Raw genomic sequence first — 17,207 nt, forward strand, 5'->3', positions numbered from 1 at the left:
GGAGGTCCTGGAACCAATCCCCTACAGATACCAAAGGACAACTGTTTGTCCATAAAAGTTCTTATTTAACTTGGTATGGAAATTGGTAAATGAATGCATTCTGAAAGGCCACGGTCAGGACATACCACCCTCAATGCACAGATCTCCTTTGAAGGGCACCAAGCTATGCAAGGGTATGAGGGATGGGGTGGGGCTCCATGGACGAAAATCCTCATGTGGTTGTCTTGAGGAATAAATGAGTGAACGTTGCGTAAGTGTTGGCAGTTATACACTGCGGAAAACCCTCACTGTGTAGCTCTGACTTTCAAACAATTCATTAGGAATTAGGAGCCCTTCATGGGAGAACTACAGTAGATTGAGTCTGCTTGCAGTTTTCCCATGACAGGCTCCTAATTCTATGCCTTGGGTCCTTCACCACCAATGCAATTCTCCTTCCCCATGATAGGTAGTCAAAACTTTTCATGTAATTACTTATTCATAAATTTTATATAATTACCAAAGATTTGCTTTTCCAGGCTAGTTTGTCCATCCCAAACTAGGTCAGTTGCCCCTGGTGAACTCTGTTCACCCAGTTCCTTCCTTCGCAGTGCTCATTACCATTGGTAATGACACATTTATTTCCTAAGAATATTTGATGAATGTGTCTTCCATGCTAAATAATAGCTGTATGAGGAGAGCAGGGCTGGATTTCATTCCTCCTCACTGTGTCCCTATAATATGGCATTACACAAGAGACTTGCTAATGTGTTTGTGGAATCTGAGCAAAACCAGCTACTCATTAAGTCATTCTTATCCTTATTGAATATACTTTTGCCGCCGTTCTTTCTGTTTCATCCTCTCAATTGCCTCCACATTTTCTCTGGGAATGGATTCGATGAGGTCACACAGTTCTACCAGGCGAGACTCTACTTTTACCAGCTTTTGAATTGGGTTGAGGCCGTCATCCTCAGCATCTCCAATGCAGACTTTGTATACTTCAGTAATCTTTTTACTAAGTGAGTCTATCAGTATTTCCTGAGATTGAGAAGAGCAGAAAACATTAACATCACATTGCACATTCAATAAATATATAATACCATTTTACTATATTACAGTAAAAACCCATGTATATGCTATTAAATGTTTACTTTTTTTATTATTATTATTATTTTTTTTGAGATGGAGCCTCGCTGTGTCACCCAGGCTGGAGTGCAGTGGTGCAGTCTCATCTCACTGCAACCTCCGCCTCCCAGGTTCAAGCGATTCTTGTGCCTCAGCCGCCCAAGTAGCTGGGATTACAGGCATGCGCCACCACGCCCAGCTAAATTTTGTATTTTTAGTAGCGATGGGGCTTCACCATGTTGGCCAGGCTGGTCTCGAACTCCTGACCTCAGGTGATCGGGCTGCCTTGGCCTCCCAAAGTGCTGGAATTACAGGCGTGAGCCACTGTGCCTGGCCTGATGTTTACTTTTTTAAAGGAGAAGTTTTAATAAAACAGATCATTGAGAAAATGCAGCAGTGACATTTAACTTATATCATAATTTATAGTCAGAGCATTACTATAGTAACACCTTGGATTATTTTCTTAAAATATATTGAACTCTAGATATAAAAAGTAATTAAAATGGGCAGAATATTTTTTGCTTGAATGATTTTGTATATCTGACTCCCTAAGAATTCAAATAGAGGCAACAAACATTTTAAATCGTTTTTTGCCGCTCAGATGCATTTCTTTTTGGCACAATATGTAACCCAGTTCCCTTCTTTTTTGCATATATTACTCTGTTATAATTGTGAAACTATAATCATCCTATATGATAGTTCTCTGCCTTATCCTTATAGACCAGGAGAGCAGGAGCTACATCTTATGCTTAAACTTACGACTAAAACAGTGCTTTGCACATAACTGTGCACTGGATAAATGTTTGCTGAATAAATGACTGAATGCATTCTCTCAGAAAAAAAAGTTGCAAGCAAACAGGTACCCAGGCTGGCCTACTAAAGCCTTTTTAGAAGTATCATTTTCACTGTTTTCGTTGGGAAGCCGTTGCAGTATTCTAGTCTAAACAAAAGCTTAGGCCAAACCTTGCTGATCCCTGTACCTCGACACTGTGCCGTTTTAACTGTTGGTGGAGATTCTTAAGGTGGTAGATAACTTGTCTCAGGACCCTAAGAAAATTGTCATCCTCGTTCACCATTGTGAACCCGGTGTTTGCAATTAAGAGGAGCTCAACAAACTGCTAGGCAGTGTGAATCACTCTCTAGGTAGTATTCTGCCCCATTTCCTGCTTCCGCTCAAGAAGATGAGCATCACCATAAATCCAGCGACAAATAACTCTCAAGACAGATGTGGCTCCTGGAGCCATGGGAAGCCCTTCCTGGCACCATGAACACCTTACAGAGCCACCAACACAATTACAACCCAAGATATGATATCAAGAGTGTACTTCCAACAGCTTTTCTCTTCCACCTCCTAGCTTAAAAAGCTTTCTGATGGTCCTGTTTAGCATAAAGCTCCTTTTTACCTTCGTAAGGTAACACTCATTATATTTCCTATTTACATGAATGACATGATCCTTTTAGAAAACTTGGAGAAATACATAATAATAGAAAACAGCAAAAGTCCTATATTGGCCATAAATTTCCCTTTTCCCCTTTCTCTAAAATAACACTATGTTTGTTATTTATGTAACAGCACGTTCTTTTTCTAAACCTTGGAGACATAGAAAAATATAAAAGAAAATAAAAGTAACCCATCGGATTGAAATATTGTAAATTGCATATGAAAACAACACTGCTGCAACGTGAGTCACTAAATAAAGCAGAGAAAAATACTTTAAAAATATATTCACCACTGGTTTTGAGGAAAAACAACTTTAAGATGAGAGTGGTTGCTAGTTGATGGAAATTTCTGAAGGAGACCTGTTGAACACTTAGATGGCTTTAGAGATGGCTGAGCAGGGCAGTGGCTTTTTACGATGTCTTTTCTACACCACTGCCCCCTCCCCCTTTTTTTCTTAAATTCCCTCTTCTAAGAAGAGAGAAAATGGCGAGAAGAGATATTTTGTTAAGATAACAAGGTAAGAACAAGAGATAGGAGACAGGAGAGGAGAATGAGATGAATGAAGGTATTCACGTATGAAAAAGGGATTGAGAGCCTGGCCTGACAAAGCAAAAAGGCAAAGAAAAGAGAGCACAAGGCACAGGCCAATTGACGACAGCAAAGGGAAGTTTCAGCCCCATCCCTGGAACTGCCCCCAGATGGCAGGCCCAGCCCACCGTACCTCGGAGGAGGAGCTGTCAAGAGCGTCTGCCCGGGTAAATGGGACAGGAATTATGGAAGACTGATAGCAGAGAACTTCAGGTGCCTTTCAACAGTGAATGGGAAGTGATATGACCAGAGCAGTGTTTTAGGAGGAATCATTGTATCAAAACTGGAGAGGGGAAGCCGGGGATGGATATCTAGATGTCAATGAAAGACTTTTCAAACTCAAGGGTTCTGTCATTCTAATCCATGTCACATTCTGTGTGTTGACTGTACACAGTTCTCTCAATTGCAACTCATCGGCTCCTTGTGCAAAGAAAACAGTAAAACCAGAGATAAACACATTCCTCAAATTGAACAATGGAGCAGTTTATGTTCCATTTCATGTTCGGTGAAGAACTAACAACTGCTACACTAAACAACGTGGATGAATCTCACAAACATAGTGTTGAGAGAAAGAAGCCAGACATGTTACAGGATTCCATTCCAATAAAGTTCAAAAACAGGAAAGCTGATTGATGGCATGAGAGGTCAGGACGGTGGGAAAGAGGGCTGGGAAAGACTGGAAGCAGGTGTGAGGAAGGTTTGCAGGGGCTGATAATGGTGTATTCCCTGATCTGGGGGGTAGCACACGGGTGTGTTTGCTTTGAGGAAATTCCTTGAGAGGTACACTTGTGATTTGTGCACTTCTCAACATTACATTATACTTGAAGTTAAAATTTTATTTTAGGCCAGGCGCGGTGGCTCAAGCCTGTAATCCCAGCACTTTGGGAGGTCGAGACGGGCGGATCACGAGGTCAGGAGATCGAGACCATCCTGGCTAAACCGGTGAAACCCCGTCTCTACTAAAAAATACAAAAAACTAGCCAGGCGAGGTGGCGGGCGCCTGTAGTCCCAGCTGCTCCGGAGGCTGAGGCAGGAGAATGGCGTGAACCCGGGAGGCGGAGCTTGCAGTGAGCTGAGATCTGGCCACTGCACTCCAGCCTGGGCGACAGAGCGAGACTCTGTCTCTGAAAAAAAAAAAAAAAAATTTTTATTTTAAAAGTAAAATACTGGATCAAGGGCAAAATTTTTAGGGGATTAAGTGTCATTAAGAGTGTGGAAGTTTTGAAAGAATAAATTTCATTTCATACTGATAGCTCCAGAGCAACATAACTTATGAATATCACAGTCAGATATGTCAGTTATACCTCAATAAAGCTGGAAAAGAAACTTAAAAAATGAGCTGCAGTTAAATTTACTCCAAGGATTATGTTTTGTATATTCTGAGATCTGAAAAAAAATGGAGGTAGAGAAGCAAAAAATCCTAAGAATACCTTCCCTCCCAATTTTCCTGCTTCGCCTCCCCCTCCCCACCCCCCCATTTCACATCTCTAGAAGACACTACGGATTAGTAGTCCCACTTCTCCAGAGTGTGCAATACATGAATGCCAAATTTATACTTGCGATCAAAATTTCATGGATAGCCATTTTAAAAGGAATTTTATGTCAATTCTACTTTCTTTCTTTAGGTATCTGGTTGCCTCAATGTTAAAGAGTATCAAAAATGCCACTTTTATTTTTTAATAGTTGCACCAAATTTGGATGAAAGGGGCTTAGTTGGGGTGGGGCAGGGAGGAGGGGAGATATCACAAATATTTATCAGACATTTTGCATGTCAATTGGTTTCAGAATTATTTAAAACAGTTGAAGTGTGGAAACCACTCAAGTGTCCATCAATAGATGAATGAATAAACAATATATGGTGTAAACATACAATGGAATATTATTCAGCCATAAAAATAATGCAATCCTGATACATGCTACAACATGGATGAACTTTGAAAACATGCTAAATGAAATAAACCAAACACAAAAGGACCAATATTGTATGATTCTTTTTTTGTGACGTACTTAGAATAGTCAAATTCAGAGAGAAAGTAAAATGGTGGTTTCCAAGGGCTAGGAGAGGGAGGGAGGAATGGAAAGTTATTGTTTAATGGGTATAGAATTTCAGGTTTGCAAGATGAAGAGTTCTGGAGATTGCAAAACAACGTGAATGTACTTAACACTACTGATCCGTACATTTAAAAATGGTTAAGATGTTAGATTTTTATGTTGAAAAAATGATGAAAAAGTTGTGGAAATAGTGGTGATGGTTCCACAACATTGAGAATGTACTTAATGCCATTGAATCGCGTGCTTAAAATAGGTAAGTGGTAAATTTGGTTATGTATATTGTACCACAGTTTTAAAAAAATGGTTAGGAAAAAAACAGCACTGAATTGAAAGGTGGCTATCATCACACTTCTTGGCTCCGGCAATGCACAATCCCATCCCCTACTAACTCATGGCACTATAACCCCCTAGGAAAGTGTGTGTGTGTGTGTGTGTGTGTGTGTACGAGCCATAAACAGCTTGTGCTTTTTGTAACCCTGTTCACCTGTGGGTAAGGGAGGACAGTCTTCTTCTGATGCAGTTCCCCCAGTTCAACCTCTGTTTGAAAATCAAGTTCACATCCATAAATGTGATGTTGTGGCAGGCCAGTCCCACTAACGCAGGCTTCCATAACAACCGTTTCAGTACTGACTGAGTGGTTAAGTTCAATATTGAAAGCCAGTGCCCTTATACAAAGGCTGGAATGTAACAAAAGCCCACCAAGAGTTTTGCCTAGGCCTTTCCTGGGCCTTAAAGTATGACAAAATAATGAAGGAATTCTTAACAGGACCCATTTAGGATTAAGCAAGTTTTATTGGGGGTGAAGAAACTCCCCAGGCCTCCACAAACAAGTTTACTGGGGGTCTGAAGGAACTACCTAAACCTCCCTGATTTAGCAGGAGACAAGATAAGGGTAATCACCCCAGCACCTGGACCCATTTAGATTAGGTAAACTTACTGAGGCTCCAGAGGAAGGTCTTCAGGACTCAGCCTTAGTTATAGATGAGAAGAAGTTAATCACTTATGTCTTTAGATGAATGCACACTTACACATAGACATATAGCTTAGAAGGTATATAAGCTCTGGAAAACTAATTTTGAGTTGGTCTGGCAATAATTTCCAGGCCTTTTCCCTGTAACTAGTTACAGAAATCAAAACTATCTTCCTCCCCTGTTCATCTGCATCTCATTATTGGGCCACGAGAAATAGCAGCCTGACCCTCAGTTTGGTCTCAGAACAATGTTAGCCTCATATGTTAGCTTTGAATTTTTATTTCATTTGAGGTTTTTATAAGGTATTCAATGTTAGATGGAGCTGGTTGTGGGTCTAAAAGCTAACCTAATCCTTCGTTCAATAAACATTTATTGAGCACCAACTTTTAAGGGGACCCTCAACTGAACTAAGAATAATAGGTTAATCCCTGCCCTCGAGGGGGTTTGCATCTAGCTGAGAGATGAACTTCTCAATAAGTAAGTGTACTAGCACACATCACAGCTGTTTTGATAATGAGTCTACACAGGCCTGAAGAGGCAGAAATCTAGTACAGGCTCGGTGCTGGGAAAATTTTCTAGTCAGTGTTGAGTCCCTGTTAATTGTGTTGATTCACTACTTGCTCTGTTAATTACTCCTTGAATTACCACCAAAATGATAACACACAGTGAATTACTACATATGTCTAGGCTCTGACTAAAATAAATGTATTTCAAGGGGAAACTATGGTCAATATCACGGATTGTAATAGAGCAACGTTTTAAGAGAACTCCAATGCCAATTTGAATGCTTTCTGCCTATGTACATTGGCTATTGCATACTGGCAAGATAAATTCCAAGCTGGCTTTCCACTTCTGTCGTCAATCTAGGACTTGTGATTTGCTTTAACTCCCTTATTCACATACTTACGACACAGGGAATAAAAATTACAATCATGAGCCAAAATGAAATCACCATAGGCAAAGAGTGATTACCTGAGCATCTGAATTAAATTCTCCAAAGCTAAAGAGCCTGGACCTTAATTGCAATTCTGCTGCTTTCTCCTCTTCTCTCACACAATTAGCTTTAAGCATTTCTTCTTGCTCCAAAAGAAACTCTATGTTGCTGTTTCTATTGCAAAAGAAGAAAGAGACCCTCATCTGAAATTTGTGGTTAGTGAAATAGCCATCAGTCAGGAGCTTCAACACTCTAGATCATGTGTCAAAATCCATGTGAGCCAAATACAAGTCTGTATTTGAAGACATTGCCAAAGTACATGCAACTTTTCAAGTTAAAATGAGAAAAATACATGCACAAATCCTGCTTTTAACTTCCATCAGAAGGCATTTGCTTCCCCTCCCCTACTTTTGTGGTTCCCCTTGAGTTCCCCCAAATAGCAGCAGAGCGGAGGCATCAGGAACCCAGTGTTCTCAAATGTGGCTGATAATCAGAATATCTGGGGAGCCAAGAGGGAAAATATAGACTCCTAACTCCCTCACCTAGAGATTCTGATAAGATCCTCTAGAGATGGATTCTATAGATCCCCCTTTCCTGACCACCTGCACCCACCCTGTCCCAGAAAATCTTATTGTGGAGGTGGGTGGAGGGCCACCAGACACTGTGAGGACTGGAAAAGATACAAGGATTAAAAAGTCTCACAGATGATAATGGGTAGCTGTGAGATAATGATTTTTAGGTTCTTACCTTCTGAACAAATTAATTTGTCTTGAAGTTAAATGTAGTTTGACCTATCGTTTAAAAAGATTTTCATCTTCTGGCCCAGAAAACTTTCTGAAAAAAAAGATTCTACACATTTTTGCAATGAGTAGATATAATTCTACACATTTTTGCAATGAGTAGATATAAAGATCTATTCTCTGTATTTCAGCTCTTTTTCAAGTTTGTAATATTATATATTTTTAGATGAGGAAGGAATTTTGTGAGGGATCAAATCCAGCCGCTTTCCCCTGACAGAAATCCTTTCTATATTTGCCCTGATATCTTGATAGGAACTTTATAAAATGATATAATATTTAATCACAAAAATTTTTTTTTGAGAGTCATGGCCAGTGACAATACATTTGTTAGCATTATCACCCACAGCATGATTTGGTAAAGTAAATGATAGCTAGCCAAAAGGGCGAAAACTACACTGGACAAAAGTTAAGGCAGTAGGTACCATTTTAATTCTTTTTAGTCTTTTTTCAAAATATCTTTTATTGTTACTAGCTAGGAAAATATGTTGACAAGTGAAAGGAAGTAGGGACAAAATTAAAGCCAGTCTATTCTGTGTAAATGTGACATCTACCTTTTGCACTCCACAATGTAAACTATTAAAAACTCCAGCCTACATTCACAGAGACCACGAGGAAGAGCCACATGTGGATGAGTTGGACCCAGCCTCTGGTTAGAAATTGCTTAATGGAATAAATCTACTTGTTTATAATGACTTACGTTTTATCCTGTATAACTTTTTCTCTTTTGTTTACCTCTTCAAGATTTTCATCTACATCTTGGGAATATTGAAACAAAGTAAGATTCTGCTCTTCCAGCTCTCTGAGGACTTGAAGTAACTCCTCTGGTTCCTTGAAATAAAGCGCTGGCTCCTAATTAATCAATAATGAAGAATATAATTTACTTAAAAATATGCTACCTATGCACATGTGACTTATCTAGAAAATATAGTGGGGTAAAGGAAGGTATTTCTAAGCATGAGGGAGACGCAGGTAGGGATTTGTATGGGAAACTCGTCTATTTCCAAGTGAGAGCTGGCTCTCAGAAAGAGCACATTTGAAGTGTTGTGGGGAGATGAGGGTATTAAAAAAGGGATGGGGAAGAAAAAAGGAAGAAGAGGGCGAGGAAAAGGCAGAAGAGGAGGCAAGTGCAGGAAAAAGGGAAAGGGAGAAGGAATAGAAGATGACAGGAGGCTGAGTGAAAGTCATTTTCTCCCCACATTTTAATTATTTTATATTTATATGTGTTACCTTAAACATTTTTTTAAAAAATGACTTGGGCATTTGCACACCCATGTTCCTCATTATTCACAATAGCCAAGACATGGAAGCAACCTGAATGTCCATCAATGGATGAATGGATGAAGTCCATGTAGTATACACATACAATGGAATATTATTCAGGTTTCAAAAGGAAAGCAATCGGCCGTGTGCAGTGGCTCACGCCTGTAATCCCAGCACTTTGGGAGGCCGATCATGAAGTCAGGAGTTCAAGACCAGCCTGAGCAAGATGGTGAAACCCCGTCTCTACTAGAAATACAAAAATTAGCCAGTCATGGTGGTGGATGCCTGTAATCCCAGCTACTCAGGAGGCTGAGGCAGAGAACTGCTTGAACTCAGGAGGCAGAGGTTTCAGTGAGCCAAGATCATGCCACTGCACTTCAGCCTGGGCAACAAGAGTGAAACTCCGTCTCAAAAAAAAAAAGGAAAGAAATCCTGTCATGTGCTATAACATAGATGAACCTTGGGTACAGTATGCTAAGTAAAATAAGCCGGGCACAAAAAAGACAAATACTGAGTGATTCCACTTATATGAGGTATCTAAAATAGTAAAACTCTTAGAAACAGAATGTAGAATGGCAGTTGCCAGGGGCCATGGGAGGGAGAAAAGAGGAGTTGTTTAATGAGTATAGAGTTTCTGTTTTGCAGAATCGGAAAGTTCTAGGGATCTGTTGCTTATAGTTGACACTACTGTACTGCACGCTTAAAATGGCTAAAATGGTAAATTTTTTATATGTTTGTTTGTCACAATTTTTTAAAAAGATGACTTGGGTAAAGTGTGTAATATACAACAATGAATGGTATTTGTTGTCCCTTTTGAGTTTCTGTGGTTGCATTTAGGGTGATGTTAGCTCAAAGTCAATCTTGCAGCAATAAAGGGTTGTTTTGTTGAAGGCCTATTTATTTTATGGTTCAGCTACCCAATACATCACAAGTCCCAATAAAATGCAATCAGAAAGTGGCTATTTTTACCAGAAGATTGTTGATTTTATATATGTATATATAAAATATATATATCCTAAACCATTACCTTCTTCTAGATACTTATAAAATGTCTTATGACAAAGATAAATTACATATCCAATTGGAGAATAGTATCAAAATTATATTTCTTTCTGGAAGGTTTTGTGCAATATTTTGAATGAAATATTTTAATTTCAAAAGAATAAATGATCATCGATATTTTTCACCAAACACAATATTTAAACCAGCAAATATAATCTAGTTACCAAATCAAAGTCCATTTCATCATCTAAAAGGAATTCCAAACTGTCTTCTGAACCGAAACTTTCAGTCAGGCTGTAAAAGAAAAAAGAAAAAGAAAATGTCTGATTTGTGAGCCATTTTCTGTCAACAGGTTTGCATTCCTTTCTAAATTGTCTTTGGAATGCAACTGTAACATAATTATTTTCAATAGCAAGTTTAGCCTTTTAGGGAACTGCTGATTGCAGAAATCAATGGATTCCATGAATATACAAAAGAAAATTGGATTCTGTCCCAGACAAAGCTGACATACACAAACAATGAGACCACATGGGAGGGCCATACCATATGGTACCAATTATTTGAGGTGTATCTATAAAGTAAGGTAACTTTATTTTCAAAGAAATACATGACAGCCTACATTGCCTCATCCCTTTGTCCCTTTGAATACATTCTTCTTGAGAATCTAAATGTGCTCTACTGCTCAAAGTGAAAGCTGTATCACAGCCTTCTGACTGTCCCCAAGTAAGGCAATGCTTCTCTCTTTAAGAGCAGATTTTACTTCTCAAAATATCTTCCAATCAGGCTGACAAAATGTTGGTTGGGGCGATGGACAATGAGGTACCTCCTTAAAGCATAATCATGTGGCTTGAAAAGTGGCTCTGGAAAAATCCTGTAAGAAAGATGAATGGAAACTGATTGCAATATTAAAGAGGCAGGGATAGGGACAGAGTAAGTTGGCTGTTGGTGTGATCTAGGTCATTAACATTTTCAGATAGAGGGCAGTGATGATGTCAACGATGAGTAAGTGTATGGGGAGGGAGGAGAATTTAGAGATATATGGAAGAACGAAATAATGGGAACCAAAAATAGAAAGGGGTCTTGGGGCCATAAGAGAAGAGACAAAGATGACTCCAACATTTGTGGTCTGGAGCCTGGAAAAATGGAGGTAGCACTCATAGGAAGGAAAATGGCTTACAGATGGGATAAGAAAAAGATTAATATTTGCTTTATTCATGTTGAGTTTGAGGGGACAAAATACACACCTGGAGCTGCCTGTTGAGCAGTTGGAGAGAAGGTGTGGGAAAACAGAAAAGGCCAGGGACATAGATTAGTTTTAGGGAAACATACCCTGAAAAAGCATTTGATATTACAGTCTACCTTCTCTGCTCTTGGGTTGAGCAACATCACTTTCTAGTCACTCTCTTCCCACCTCTCTGATACTTTTGTCATCTTTTGGGCTCCTCCTCAGTCTTCTTCCCTTCTCCTTCTACCCATTCTTTTGGGGAGACCTCATCCCTCTCATGGATTCAACCACTGCTAATACACCAATGACTCCCACATCTCTATCTCTTTCTTGAGCTCTAGATTTCGGTGTTCAACCTTCAACTGGACGTCAGTACCCACAAGGCTGTCCCATAGGGAGCTAAAACGAACATCCAAAATCACACTCCTTCTCTTTTTCCTCAGGCGGGCCTGCTCCTCTTACTGGATTCCCAATATTATTGGATGGCAAGACCATGCTAGTAATCTGGGAGTTATCTGTAACCACTCTCTTTTCCTGACACTTCCCTCAATCTTTACATAAGCCCTTCAAAGTCCTGTCAATGCCACTTCCCTAATGTCTCTCACAGCCTTTCCTTCTTTGTTCCCGATGCCATTATCTGGTTTAGGCAGTCCAATCTCTTTCACCTGAATTGCGACAATAGGCTCCTAACTGGCCACTGTATCTCTAGTTTTGTCCTCCACCATTTCATTCTCTAAAATACTGCCACATCCATTTTTCTAAAGTGCAAATAGGATTGGGTCTCTGTCTTACTCTTGCTTAAAACATTCAGTGTCTCCCCAGGGTCCTTGGAACAAAGCACAGACTGCTTAGATAGATAGTATCACCACTTCCCTGCTTATGGTGCAGTGCCCATATACTCCTTGAGCCTCTCCCCTTTTTACCCAGAATGATAAACCAGTCATTCTGACACAACCAAACTCTGTCATCTCTGTACCAGAAAGCACTCCCTCTTCCAGAGCTTGTCCTCACTAACTCCTCCTCCTCTCATAGACTCAGCTTAGAGGCAACCTGCTCTGAAGCACATTCGCTGATCCTGCCCTTGCCCTCCCATGCCCTCACCTCTCCTCTGGGTTAAGAGTCCTACCTTTGCATGCCTGTGGCACTCTGGGCTTATCCTTCTAATAACGTTATCACCTTGTATTGCAATCAACTTGTCTGTCTTCCTCCCTAAATGGTAAGCCCCTTGAGGGCAGAGATGGTCTTTTATTTATTGTTAGGGCACTCAATAAATATTTGTTGAATGAATGGATGAGACTAGGAGAGTGGTGAGCTTTCTGAGGGAGCGAATGTGGTGTCTGCATGTTACTGTGTGCATCTAGATGCAGAAAAGGCATTTGGCAGGATTCAACACTCATTTTGATAAGAACTCTCAGGAAAACTGGAACAGAGAAGAACTTTCTTAACTTGATAGAGTATCTACATCTACAAAAATCCTCCAGCTAACATTATACTTAATGGTGAAAAACTAAATCCTTTCAAGACTGGGAACAAGACAAAGATAACTGCTCCATCTACTCTTATTCAACATCGAAAGTTCTACCCATTGCAATAAGGCAAGAAAAAAAGATAAAAGGCATAAAGATCAGAAAGGAAGAAATAAAGCTGTCCTTATGTGCAAATGACATAATGGTCTACGTAGAAAATCCAAAGGAATCTTTAAAAACAAAACAAAACTCTTGAACTAATAAGTGAGTTCAGTATGGTCAGGGTATACAATCAATTGTATTTCTCTATATTAGCAATGACTTCATAGACACCAGAATAAAAAGTACAATACCATTTACACTTGTTCAAAAAGAAAAGACAAAAATATTTTGCTATAAATCTAACAAAACATGTATAGGATTTGTAAGCTGGGAACTACAGAAGGCTGAAGAAATCAAAGAAGATCTAAACAAATGGAGAGGCAGACTGTGTTTATGGATTGGAAAATGTAGCATAGTAAAGAAATCAGTTCTCCCCAAATTGATATACAGGGTTGTGTTAGTTTCCTAGGACTGATGTAACAAACAACAGCTTAAAACAACAGTAATTTATTCTCTCACAGTTCTGGAGGCTAGAAGTCAAAAATCAAGGTGTCAACAGGCCATGTTCTCTCTGAGGGCTCTAGGGAAGAATCTATCAATGCCTTTCTCTTAGCTGCTCCTGTTGCCAGCAGTCCTTGGCTTGCAGCCACATCGCTTCAATCTCTGTCATCACATGGCATTCTCCCTGTGTCTCTGTGTCTCTTCTCTTGTAAGGACACCAGTCATACTGAATTAAGGGTCTACCCTAATGACTTCATCTTACCTTGATTACATCTGCAAAGGTGTAATAAAAAATATGTTTTTTCCAGATAAGGTCATGTACATAGTACCATGGGTTAGGATTTCTTTTTTTTTTTTTTTTTTGAGACGGATTCTCGCTCTGCCGCCCAGGCTGGAGTGCAGTGGCCGGATCTCAGCTCACTGCAAGCTCCGCCTCCCGGGTTTACGCCATTCTTCTGCCTCAGCCTCCTGAGTAGCTGGGACTACAGGCGCCCGCCACCTCGCCCGGCTAGTTTTTTTGTATTTTTTAGTAGAGACAGGGTTTCACCGTATTAGCCAGGATAGTCTCGATCTCCTGACCTCGTGATCCGCCCGTCTCGGCCTCCCAAAGTGCTGGGATTACAGGCTTGAGCCACCGTGCCCGGCCGGGTTAGGATTTCAACTTATCTTTGTAGGGGACATAATTCAACCCATAAAAAGACTTAACACAATTCCCATCATAATTCCAGAAAGATTTTTTGTAGATGTAGATAAGATTATTTTAAAATTTATATAAAAAGAAAAAGGAGCTAGAATAGCCAACACAGTTTTGAAAAAGAGGAATTACATAAGAAGTCTCCCTGACCTTAAGACTAATAGCTACAGGCCATTTTCTGTTCCCTGTGTTGTGTCTTGGAATCTGGAGCAATGAAGACGTCTGTGCTCTTAGGCAGGTCCTTCCTGTTTTCTCTATTGTTTTGGAATTCTTCTGGACTCAACCCAGACCTAAGACACAGATCTTCAGTGGATAAAGAAGACACTGGACTGCAGCAATGACTGAGTTGACTACTGATGGCCTAGGTCACTGTCTGACTTGCAATAGTTTCAACGTGTCCTGATAATTGATTGTTAGTCAGAATGAAAATAAGGCCCTTTGATAACAACACAGAAATTAAAACTAGCGACATACACCTGGGAGATAACTGTCCTGTAACAAGACTGTTGCCATTTAACTATAAGTTTTCTTATCCTGTCACTTCTTGTAGGATCAAGAAAATTATGTTCCAAAGAAATGATGTTGCTATATTATCAGAGATCAGTTACAGATCAGTGCTGCATACTACCTATAATTTCTAGTGGTTTGCTTTGTAAAGAGGCTTAAATTCCCATCTGTGATGCATTTTGGAATGAGTGGATTTGATGTCAACACCTTGAAAGATATCACTCAAAACACAGAAGAACAAGAGTCATCAGCTCCCACACAAAGTGAAACATGTGAACCTAATTTTAGCAGTGTTAATTAGGAGCAACTATTCACGAGTCATTGCATCAATACCGCCTGTGTTATAACATCCTCTCCTCCCTAAGGCATGGGAGCAAGTGGTACATACTTGTCTGGGAACCAGTTCCATTAATACTATGGTTGTATCTGTCCAAAGATAAGTAGCAGTATGTTACCAGTTTCACTACCTTTGGATTTTGGATAACATATCTATACTGTGATATTTACACGTTTTAATGAGTTAATTTTAAGTGTAATTGCCATTCTAACTTTGTATGTGAAATCAAGGTCACACGTAATAAACCTTGCCTATATTAAATAATAAAAATAAAAAAGTAATAGCTACAGTAGTCAAGATCATGTGGCAGGACAGTTACATAGATCAATGGAACAGAATAGGGAATCCAGAAATAGGCCCAATAAATATGCTTACATGATTTTTGACAAAGGCGCAAAAGCAATTCAATGAAAGATGCCCTTTCAACAAATGGTACAGGACCAATTGAGATACACAGGCAAAAAAACACCATCACCACAATCTAAACCTCACACCTTATACAAAAATTAACTCAAAATGGAAAATGGATCACAAACTTACACGTAAAACTATAAAACACTTAAGAAAAAATATGGAAAAAAATCTTTGAGTCTAAGGCTAGGGAAAATGTTTTAGAATTGACACCAAAAGCATGAACTATAAAAGAAAAAATTCATAACTCGAAATTCATCAAAATTAAAATTTTCACTCTACAAAAGAGCTTATTAAGAGGATAAAAAGACAGTCTACACACTTAAGAGAAATTCTTTGCAAACCACATATCCCCAAAGGACTAATATCTAATTATATACAGAATTTTCAAAATCCAACAGTTTTTTTTAAAAGGCAATTCAGTTAGAAAATGAGCAAAAGATATGAATAGATATTTCATCAGAGGATATAAAGATGCAAACAAGCACACGACAAGATGCGCAACACCATTAGCTACTAGGAAAATCAAATTAATACCTAACAGAATAGTTAAAATAAAAGACAGTGCAAACACCAAATGCTGTTGAGGATATGAGGAAACTGGACCCCACAAATAATGCTGGTGGGAATGTCAAGTGATATAGTCACTCTGAGAAACAATTCATCAATTTCTTTAAAAACTGAACATGTGGCCGGGTGTGGTGGCTCACCCCTGTAATCCCAGCACTTTGGAGGCCGAGACGGGTGGATCACCTGAGGTCAGAAGTTCGAGACTGACCTGACCAACATGGTGAAATCCCGTCTCTACTAAAAATAACAAAAATTAGCTGGGCGTGGTGGCAGGCGCCTGTAATCCCAGTCAGGAAGCCAAGACAGGAGAATTGCTTGAACCTGGGAGGTGGAGGTTGCAGTGAGCGGAGATTGTGCCATTGCACTTCAGCCTGGTCTACAGAGCAAGACTCCATCTCGAAAAGGAAACAAAAACAAAAACAAAAAATACTGAACACGCATCTACCACTCAACCAGGCATTACATTCTAATTATTCCAGAGAAGTGAAAATTATGTTCACACAAAAGGTGGAACAAAGATATTGCTAGCAACTTTATTTATTATATCCCCAAACTCAAAATAATCCAGATGGTCTCCAATGAGCAAATAAACTACAGCACGTCCATACCATAGTATACTACTCAACAAGAAAAAGGAACCAACTACTGATAGACCAAACAACTTAGGTGAATCTTCAGAGAATTATGCTTAGCAAAATAACCCAATCCCAAAAGATTACATACCGTAGATTTCCATTTATAGAACATTCTTGGAATAACACCATCATAGAAATGGAGAACACATTGGTGGTTGCCAGGGGTTAAGGGGAGGTGGGAGAGGGAAGTGGATGTGACTATAAAAGGGCAACATGAAGAACCCTGCGCTAATGTTCTGTATTTGATGGCATCCATGTCAATATCCTGGTTATGGTACTGTGCTACAGTTTTGCAAGATGATACCATTGGAGGAAACTGGGTAAAGGGTATATGAAGTCTCTCTGTACTATTTCTTACAATTGTGTGTGAATCTAAAACGATCTCAAAATGAACATTTAATTACAAAAAATAGCGATTGCCAAGTGCCAGAGAAGCGGATGTCCAGAATTCAGAGGGTGCCTAGAATTCACAGCAAAATGTTTCTGTTTTCCTCAGAGATTGTCATGATACTGTGATGCTGGCCCAGATCCCTTCCTCTGGGCTGGTGTACCCAACCCAAGCATCAACATATTTTCTTAAAGAAGCTGTCTTGGGGTAGAAAGGGTTGAG

At 39.5% G+C, this 17,207-nt stretch overlaps 1 protein-coding gene across 1 annotated transcript in view; it reads right to left on the reverse strand.

Moving 5' to 3' along the window:
* CCDC38 (coiled-coil domain containing 38) overlaps positions 1-17,207 on the reverse strand; it is a 65,934-nt gene that overhangs the window by 4,951 nt on the left and 43,776 nt on the right. The window contains exons 11-14 of the mRNA XM_025402286.1: positions 10,374-10,443; positions 8,585-8,736; positions 7,126-7,261; positions 809-1,014 (exon numbers count right to left, since the gene is read on the reverse strand). Coding sequence (XP_025258071.1) covers positions 809-1,014; positions 7,126-7,261; positions 8,585-8,736; positions 10,374-10,443 — 564 coding nt within the window. The remainder of the gene's footprint in view (positions 1-808; positions 1,015-7,125; positions 7,262-8,584; positions 8,737-10,373; positions 10,444-17,207) is intronic.

Source organism: Theropithecus gelada, chromosome 11 (genome assembly GCF_003255815.1).
Source record: "Theropithecus gelada isolate Dixy chromosome 11, Tgel_1.0, whole genome shotgun sequence".
NCBI lineage: Eukaryota > Metazoa > Chordata > Mammalia > Primates > Cercopithecidae > Theropithecus > Theropithecus gelada.